Source organism: Papaver somniferum, chromosome 5 (genome assembly GCF_003573695.1).
Source record: "Papaver somniferum cultivar HN1 chromosome 5, ASM357369v1, whole genome shotgun sequence".
NCBI lineage: Eukaryota > Viridiplantae > Streptophyta > Magnoliopsida > Ranunculales > Papaveraceae > Papaver > Papaver somniferum.
In genome coordinates this window covers 13,882,618-13,892,288 of record NC_039362.1, presented here as the reverse complement: position 1 = coordinate 13,892,288, position 9,671 = coordinate 13,882,618, and the positions used below count along the sequence as shown (strand labels likewise).

General features: G+C 37.5%; 1 protein-coding gene and 1 long non-coding RNA gene across 3 annotated transcripts; one reads left to right on the top strand and one right to left on the bottom strand.

The window, feature by feature from the left end:
- Positions 1-3,369: 3,369 nt before the first annotated feature.
- LOC113281017 lies at positions 3,370-5,008 on the top strand. The gene is made up of 3 exons (XR_003325883.1): positions 3,370-3,543; positions 4,064-4,190; positions 4,646-5,008. It is a non-coding gene; the product is annotated as an uncharacterized LOC113281017 (long non-coding RNA).
- A 161-nt stretch (positions 5,009-5,169) lies between these two features.
- On the bottom strand, positions 5,170-8,882 carry LOC113281016 (protein LAZY 1-like). Of its 2 annotated transcripts, none has more exons than XM_026529647.1 (5): positions 8,552-8,882; positions 8,396-8,459; positions 6,143-6,972; positions 5,654-5,975; positions 5,170-5,489 (listed from the first exon to the last, which is right to left on the bottom strand). In XM_026529647.1, the coding sequence occupies exons 1-5, from the start codon at positions 8,555-8,557 to the stop codon at positions 5,470-5,472; spliced, it is 1,242 nt and encodes a 413-aa protein (XP_026385432.1). In that variant the 5' UTR covers positions 8,558-8,882; the 3' UTR covers positions 5,170-5,469. The 2 variants fall into 2 exon arrangements, with proteins under 2 accessions (XP_026385432.1, XP_026385431.1); XM_026529646.1 differs by having other exon boundaries at positions 5,654-5,984; positions 8,552-8,854.
- Between the last annotated feature and the right edge of the window lie 789 nt (positions 8,883-9,671).

The window sequence follows — 9,671 nt, the reverse complement described above, 5'->3', positions numbered from 1 at the left end:
AATTAAAATTGAGTTAGATGGCAGGCAATGTCACTCACATGAAGTGTAGTTTCATTATCAAGTTCAGAATTAGAACTAACTTGCTTGTTTTAAGAAATATGTGTGCTTGTATTAAGAAGTAAGAACTAACTTGTTTACCTTTGGCAGGGCAATGATTGGATCAAGTTCAGCTTCATTATCAAGCTGCAAGATGGCAAATGCATCTCCCTTTCCATCCACTGCAGCTAGTTCTAATGATGTGACACTATCTATAACACCTCAAGTTGATGCTACTCAAGAAACACAAGCTACACAGCAGGCCACACCTACACAGGACCCTGCACCTGAAGTTGTACCGAAGAAGAAGGGGAAAACTAGATCAAAAGTTTGGAATGACTTTACAAGGATCAGCGAAGAGAAAGCACAGTGTAAGCATTGTCACAAGAAATTGCAAGCACATAGTAGAGGAAATGGAACTTCCAGCATGAAGACACATTTAGCCACATGTCCAGAGAATCCCAACAAGAAGCTCAAGGGACAAAAGAGTTTGGTGTTTCCACCACCAAGGCCTGGACAGTCATCACAGTTGGTTGCTGTAAGTTATGACAAGGATATGTGTAGAAGAAGATTGACTGAGTTTGTCGTCATAGATGAACTGCCATTTAGAATTGTAGAAGGAAAGGGTTTAGAAGATATAGTGAACAACTTGAACCTAGATTCAAGGTGCCAAGCATGATGACCATTTACAGAGATCTTTTAATTATGTACAAAGATGAGAAATAGAAGTTGAAGAAATACTTCAAGGAAAGTAAACAAAGAGTCTCTCTTATAACTGATACATGGAACTCTCCAAACAACTTCAATTATATGTGTGTGACAGTGCACTTTATTGATATCCATTGGAAACTTCAAAAGAGGATCATTGCTTGATCAAGGGTCATACTGGAGAGGAATTGGGAAAATGCTTGAGAAATGTTTGCTGGATTGAGATATAGAAGATCTTTTTGGTGTGACTTTGGACAATGTCAGTGCAAATACTGTCGCAATTGAGTATCTTCAAACCGGTGTCATCAATTGGACAGGAGCATTAGTGAGAGCTCAATACATGCAGGTATGATTAATTTTCTTAGCTCTATTGTTATGTTTATTCTATACTTTTAGTAGGTTGATAGCATATATATTCAATATGAAACTTGAAACTGACTCAATATGAAAACTGATTCTAGTAGGTTGATAGCAGGTTGTTTGAGTTACATTTTAGTGTAGGTTGATCAAGGTACATGAAATGACATGCTTTATGATATTTCTTTGTGCTTGTTACTGATTTTTTGATGATATTTCCTTGTTCCATTCTTATCAGGTAAGGTGTGTTGCGCATGTTCTTGCGCTTGTTGTCAAAGATGCTGCGTTGTTGTATCACAAGTCAGTTGGAAGGATCAGATCAGTTATCAAGTTTGTTACCGGTTCTCCCTCTAGGTTGGCAAAATTCAAAGAATGTGCTGCTCTCGAGAAGATTGATTGTAAGAAGATGGTTTTCCTTGATGTGAAGACCAGGTGGAATGCTATGTATCTGATGCTTGAAGCTGCCATTCCATATGAAAAGGTATTTAAGAGGTTAGAAATGGAGGACAAGAGCTTTCGTTCTAAGTATATTTTCAAAGAATCTGAAAGTGAAGCTTTACCTAATACCGATGATGATACTGTTGTAATTGATAATAAAGATTATTATCTTAGTTCATCTAGTGAATATGAATGTAAAGGAGATGTATCTAGAAAGAATAATATTAAGAAAAAGAACAAGCCCCGTCATCATGCTCCCTATGCTGCAGACTGGTCATATGCTAGGTGTCTTGTTAAGTGTTTAAAAATCTTCTTTGATGTTACTGTTAAGTTCTCGGCTTCAGTTCAGGTTACTTCACATGAATTTCTATGGCAGTTGGCATTGATCCATGAACAGTTGGTTCGTCTTAGAGCTATAGGAAACCGAGATCCTCATATTTCTAGGATGGCAGAAATAATGTTTCGGAAGTATAACGCATATTGGGGGGATTATGAAGATATGAACTCTGTTATGTATTTTTCTAAGTTGCTTGATCCTCGGGAGAAAGAATCTGGTTTGAAATTTGATCTGGAATGTTTGTATGAGCAAGATGATTTCAGGGTTACAACTGTTTTGAAGGCTGTGAAACAAGATATGGGAAGACTTTATGATGAGTACACCAGCATGTATTCAAATGCCAATGCAGAGGAAGGTGAAATCATTACTTACTATTGATCATCATTAGTTCATTACTTAATATTGCTTATCTGCTTTTTATCATTACTTACTATTGATTGTTCTGATGTCTTAGGTACTGGGTCAACATCTGCTGCTGGTGTTGATGACATGGTTGTTTCTGTGCAAGAAGAGAACATTGAGGATATGCTTGAATCAAGGAAGAAAAGGCGAAGAATGAATGTTCATAGTACTCATCCAAAGTCAAAACTTGAAAGGTATTTGCTTGATGACTGTGAAGCGTCTACCAGGGAGTTTGATATTCTGGCATGGTGGCAGGCTAATAGTACCAAGTACAAGGTGCTATCACTTATGGCTAAGGATATTTTGGAAATACCAGTGTCTTCTGTTGCATCAGAATCTGCATTCAGTACTAGAAAACGCATTCTTACCCCATGGAGAAGCTCGCTATCTGCCAGGACAGTTGAAGCACTTCTCTGTACGCAAAGCTGGTTGCAGAAACCTATCTCTCTTGATTTTCTGTGTGACTATGTACCAGATGACAATTCCAACATTGAAGACGGTAATAGAATCTCTTCTCTTTTGACTTGAAATTTGAATGAATGTTATCTTCTTTTATCTGTTAGTTTTTATACCTTTTATCATTAGACTTCATTGAATATATTTGAATATTTCTTCTTTGCATTCTTGTTGCAGACATTTTGGGAAAGGATGAAGATTAAGGGGATGATTGGCTTGAGAGATGGATGGACTGCAATCTTTTACTGGTCTGCTACTTGAGAAATGAAGATCAAATGGATGACTCTTTTTCTTTTACTGGTCTTTAGACTTAAGACTTTGGTCAACTTGTTTGTAAACTTCAACTCTGTTTTTAATCTGTAGACTATGGTTATCTTGTCAAGACTTAAGTATGGAATCTAGTATCAGTTTATTAGAAATTCAAAAATTCAAAATGTATTTATATACAGGTGCAGGGTATAGGTGAAAACCGAACCGAACCATAACCGAATAGTATCGGTGCGGTTAAAAACCGAACCGACTACTAAACAGTTCGGCTGCAGTTTTAATTGTGATAACCGCACTGAACTCAGTTAGGTGAACGGTTTTAGCTATAACCGCACCGAACGGAACCTTGTGCAGGCCTACCCCCTATTGTCAAAATCCACGGACTCTCCTCCTCTAACTGCACTCCGTCCGTCCGTCCGTCCCTCCCTCTTTCCCTTCCGCTGAAGCTGTATGTAACTCAATCCTCCTCTGGTCTGAAATGAAGAAGCCGTGGCTCTAATTTCCACTTATCCTACTCTTCTTTCGTTCCCCTTTCCAACAAGGTAACATTCATTCTAAACCTTAATTTTCTGATTTGGGTTCATAAAGTTAGGGGGTTTATTATGTGTCTGGCATTGCTGATTGGATGTAGAATTTGTAAATCATGATCAACTTCAAACCCTTTTCGCAATGTATTTGCCTACAGTAGTGGATTACTAATTCCAAGTGCTAGCTAACTTGCTGATTACAACAAAAATTTAGCCTAGAAAACATTGGGGGAAAATTCCACTGGGCTGAATTTGAAAATGTAGTCTTGCATATTTTTTTTCTTTCTTTATTTCCGATCTCTCATTCTTAGCTCCAGAATTTGTTTACTATTAAAACTAGTCTTGCATTTTTTTTCCTTCTTTCCGATATTTGCAAAACACGAGGTATCATGGAAGTATCCAAGCAAATACAGAAATGGTGCAAGTGATGTTTCAGCCTGAAATTTAAATGCAAGTGATGTTTCAGCCTGAAATTTAAAATTTGTATGCCGAATCCATATAACTACATTGTCAAATTTTCTTCTGCTTTATCCAGGGTAAAGGTTATTCCTGATCTATTTAGCATTGGACAACCAGGCATGACCATTTGGCTCAAAAGACATAAACATGCTCGAGCTCGATAATATAATGTATGCCAAAGGCTGGCCTACAAGACCTAACAGGTAGGCAATATCATTTAGACCATTTGAACCAGTTATCGAGTCTGACTGTATAGAGTGGGGGGCTTTCGAATTCCATATTGTTCTGTTTTATGCTAACAGATAGGTCTTATTAAGACTCAGTGGAGGCATTTCCATCTTTTTATTTGGCACAAACTTCTTACGTCACACACCTTCTGATTGTGCGTTTGAAACTATCTGCAAATTTGCATGACTCTAGAGCATGCTTCGCTAGTTGAGGACTTCCTAAGAGTCTTTGAAGGAATCAGCAAGACATTTGAGCACTTCTAAGTACCAGTTCATCCTTTGTGGTGGTTTCTCGTTCTCTATTTTTCTTTGTTTATGGTGTGTGTTGTGTGATTCTGTCTGTCTGTATGGTGTGAAGTATCGAGAGTTTTTGGGTACAAAATATTACTTACCAAGCACCATATTTTTGACCTTTATGCTTTTTCGTACAGGTTAAAGCAAACCCCAGTCCAACCAAAGGGGGTGTGCTACGATGTGTGGTGCATCCGGGAGGATGGCTGATAAAGATATGGTTCAGGATTTAATGGTAGATGTCATGGATAGCTCTTGCTAATATGAGAGCCTCCCACTGAACACTGTATTCTCCTTCTATGTCATTTCTGTTGTGTGAAAATTGCGAGCTTACTTTCAGAAATTATACTAATATGCGTTAAGGGAATTCCATTAGTAAACATTACTTCATACCTGTAGTAGTGTAGTGAAATATTGCGTAAACCATATTCTTTGTAAATTCGCACTTTTTAAGATCTAATTGTTTATCAGCAAACGTAGTTGCTAATATTAATGTTTTGCCATCTTCTTGCTGTGCAAATACTACGCAGCAGGTACTTGTTGTTGCACGTTCCATTAGCAGTCTTAACACTTGATGCAGGGTCACTGTTTTGGTCACATTAGTTCATCCATTGTGAATTCTTAGGGATTGAATCAATTGAACTGTATTATAGAAATGTGAGCTGCACCAACAGTGGGTTTGGTAGCCCATTTCAACTAGTAGATTGAACGGTATGTAGCCATAGCCACACGGTACTTATTGTATATAGGAGCACACAGTTTCAACATACATAGTTCAGCATTACAACCAGAGGAAACTTTAATAGAAATTTCCTGTTTATTGCCTAACACTCTCTCATACCTGATAGAATAAATCTAAGCCATCACAGTGATGTGATCTTAGCAAACACATAAAAACTACTACTTTTCATCATCTTACAAAAGCACGACAAACTTGAACAAACCTTTGCCAGTTTAATACTTTTCACAGCTCCAGCACCAGATCTGGAAGAAATAGAAACAAATGTATTAGAATGAGAACATTATGCAACAGGGATCAGGAATTTACGTTGATCATTTGACGCACTTAGAGCCTCGGACAGAACCTGTATCCCTACTATAAGTATTTTACATGTAAAAGGGTGATATTAGTACATAGTGGTACTTACAGTCAGCATCTGTTTTGATCCAGTATTCTCTATTCCCACTTGAACCACTGCGATTGACCTCGAAGGGGGGAGAGTTTGAGTGGTTATCATGACTTAGAATATGGTCCCTTGTAATGGTTCCTTCTCTTTGAGTCTGATGACTCTGTGTAGGAAATAACATTATGTCTTCATTTGTCACTACACGAGCTGCATTGTTGCCTTGATAATAGTTACTGCTGTAGCTAGGAGCTTTACTAGTGTTGTTCTTGGTCTCATTCTTGTGGGTCTTTTGAGATCTTTGTGTAGCTGCAGAGCTCTCTGGATGAACTTTTCTGCTGAACATCTGTAAGAGCTAAAAGGAGAAACAAGCATTTAAAAAATGATAAAGAATATTGTTCTTCTGATAAGTACAGTGACCAAATATGACATATTCACCCAAACGACAACAATATGATATATCATCTGACATTCTAGCTTAAGATAAGCCAAGTAATCAACTGAGGTATGTACCTTTTGCAATTTGTTTTCGGCTGAAACTGAAGCAGCAGTAGGAGTAGAGCTTTTGAGAGACCGCCATTTAAGAAACTTCTTTATTGACTTATAATTTTCCCCTGCAGTGTGTCTCTTATGATAATCTTCCTTGCAGTTGTCATTCTTTTTTACCTCTCCTAGTTTATTTATCTGAAACAACTCTCCTAAGGAAGGACGGTGCTCTTTCCTTGATCCAATTGTGGTTTCAGCAGGTAAGTCGACGGGAGACCCAAAAAGATACCCTTGAAGCGGAGTTTGTTTGCCACCATCATTTCTATTCACGGCCTGATCAGTACTCCCACCTAGTGTTATGGTACTGTCATTGTCAGTCTTTGCTGATGGTGAGTCTTTGCAGTAGAATCTATCGTCTTCTCTCTTGGCATCAGCATTCAACACTTTCTCTAACTCCTCATTAATGAGCTTCAAGTCATTTTCAGTTAATTCAGTTTCTTTTTCATTGACATTCTCAACAGCAAAGGTTGGTGTTTCAGGTTCACTATCAAGTTGGTGTTGGCCCAAACCCAGTGTTCCTATGTTGAGTAGCCCATCGAAAAATCCAGAGATGGCAATAGCTGCTGAAGAGGAATCATGTCCATCGTAAGTGAAGTACTCTACGTTTTCTTCAATTATAGCAGAATCCATGCCAACAAACGATTTCTGCAGGAGATTTTCTTTCTGTGGATGATTATGTCTGGAAGAAGGTTTACTGCTGTAGGTGTTTGCATTGGGATGGTAGAACTGTTGCTGTTCTTGTAGTTGCTCGTCGAATGATGTCTGCTTTGATAAGCAAGTACAAGAGTGCCCCAGACCTGCAAAACCACACGTCTTAGGCCGACATCCAGAAGAACAGTCCTTTCTTGCCCCCACTGATCTACGAACTACCGGGGCTCATAATGGTCGAGAGGACGAAATATCTAGGAAAACCATGCCTAAAAAGAGACAACCAGTGTCAAATCTGAAAATCTGTATACGACAGGAATGGCTTGCATTCTCAATCATACTTTCCTTTCAGATCAATTCTGTTATATAGGAGATCAGTTCCCAGTGTACATGATGGAATTTGAACTTTGGTCTAACAATGTCACCAACAGACCAATTTCGCTGATCAGTAGGGGAAACAATACCAACTAATGATGTTCCAAAACGGCCACTATCACATGTTCAGCATTTCTAATTTCAGTGGTTTGTACATGTGCATAATTGCTGTTTGCAATTAAGATTGTTCATAACTGGGTTTAATAGACACAAAGTAGATGTTTTGGTACATAGTCATCTGAAAAGCCAAAGAGATATTATAATGTAAACATCAAACATGCTTTGTGTTATTTTAAAAGACTATGCCACCTACAGTAGGACCAGTTTACCAGAATTATAGTAATAATATGCATTAAGATCAGTTTAAAAGCTGCAAAATCCTCTTTCAAGGCTTGTTAATTATACATCTGCTAAGCATATAACCCCATGGTTAAAAACACAGAAGCTTAAAAGTTGTCACTCTTGCCCTACATAAAATGCAGTTAAAATTATCTTTCTCACAACATAATAAAAACAATGATCTATTAGAATTGAAGAAATTGAAGGGATCCATATATATGGAGCCAAAAGTGGAGCCATTTTAGTTTATATAATAATTTAAAAGAAGATTGAAGTAGGCCTCTCTGTGAAAAAACCTCAACCATTCCATATACGCTAGTATAAAACTGCCATAAATAATTGTATTTTGAAAATTACCGCCAAAAGATAACAACATGGAAGACAACACGGGGCCTGGGATTAGCCCCAACATGACCAAACAAAAACATGATCTCTGCACAAACAGAAACCCTTAATAGGATCTCTGCCCAAACAGAATTAACCAAAAGGATGACAAACACTATCACTACATTCAAACTGGTAACGAAATGTTCTATGACAGTTAAAGCTACGCCCCATTTTGAAAGCATCAGTTACGGTTTTACACTCGAGAGTGACAAAAAATGTGTTTGGAACTTCATTAGGAGCATTGCTCCTAACTAAGGTTTAGTGGTTGCAAGGGCTAAAACCTCAGATTGGTAACCAAATCAATTGCCATTTGCCTGATCAAAATGATCAGTTTATGTCTTAATAATGCCTGAACGATTTCATACACAACTGTAACAACTATGTTATGGCACCATCAAAAAGAAAACGTCATAGCATTTGGTTGGACATGTAAAATAAACGGAAAGTATCGTAGTAGCGATAGATAAATACCGTTAATAATAGCAAATGGTTCACCACTGTTCTGCCGAAACTTTCGGTGCATCCACCCTAGTAACTGAGAGACATTGATCGAAAAATCATTAAAAACACAAGTACAATAAGCAAGAAACATATATATTGATCATTCAAAAAATAACAAAGACTCACCTTCATCTTGATCGACTATCAACTTTCTTGACGCAGGCTACACACAGATGCTATATATTATGATCAGTCACACTAATGTTTGCTTAATAATTCTTGACTGATTGATACAGTGAGATTGAGAGAGAGAGAGATAAGCTAATAAGATAGAGCCTATATGGAGAGATAGATATTCCTAGATAGAAATAAAAGAAACTAAATAAGGTAAGAGATGAACAAAAACAGTAAGAGAACAAAACAGTGGTTGCTATATACAGGTTGGTTGGAGTACTATTGATGATTTAATTGATTCTAGATTTGCAAAACTGGTTGGTAAACATCATATAGATACATAAAGAAACTAACAAGTTTTGAGAGCTAACTGGCCTTCACCTGTTTGTTACAAGATCATCATCTATCTTATCATGCATATGTGCTATATATTCACTTGCACCTAGCAGTGGGTTTGTTGGTCCACTCTTTCAGCTCATCGCTATCTATATATATGTATTCACCTTTAGGTGTTGTATATATATACACATACTAGATATGTATGCAACACGAACTGTTTTTGCACGAGCTGGGCATATAATCAAATGGAAAAAACAGTCCCTGGCTCTAACGCGTTCTCGTGTTCATACGCGTGCTTTTGTCGTTGACACCCTGACAGTCGAAACATCTAGTGTGCCCTTGTGAGTAAAATGTGAGAATGGGTTCTTTTCTTCAATGCTGGACTACATGTCCATCACGAAACAGACGAGTATCTGCAGTAAAATGTGATTGCAAAACTTTATGATCAAATTATTGAGAACGGGTACAGTAATATATATATATATCCCTCGTCATCATGTACAGTAATGAAAACTAATAATACCAGACACTATCTACATGGGTTTCAGTGGGTATCAAAATGATCTTTCGTCGTCATATACATTTCATTTTTATTTATCTTTTGATCGATCGGTTTCGTCATATACATTTTAGCTTTATACGACTACCCATGACTGGATGTTTCAGTCACGACACAACCAGGAAAGATCAACTTGTTTCTATAGGAATATACAATACTAGCTCATCAAAAATCTTAATATTTAGTAATGCACCTATTTTCGGTGCAGCAACAGCACTGTAATGCATCTTTTTT

What these genes read in the sequence shown, in the direction of transcription:
- LOC113281016 (XM_026529646.1), bottom strand. An exon ending in ACCATTTGCTATTATTAACG is followed by an intron (nt 6,973 to 8,395) that starts GTATTTATCTAT and finishes GTGGTTTTGCAG; the next exon opens with GTCTGGGGCACTCTTGTACT. An exon ending in CCGAAAACAAATTGCAAAAG is followed by an intron (nt 5,985 to 6,142) that starts GTACATACCTCA and finishes TTCTCCTTTTAG; the next exon opens with CTCTTACAGATGTTCAGCAG.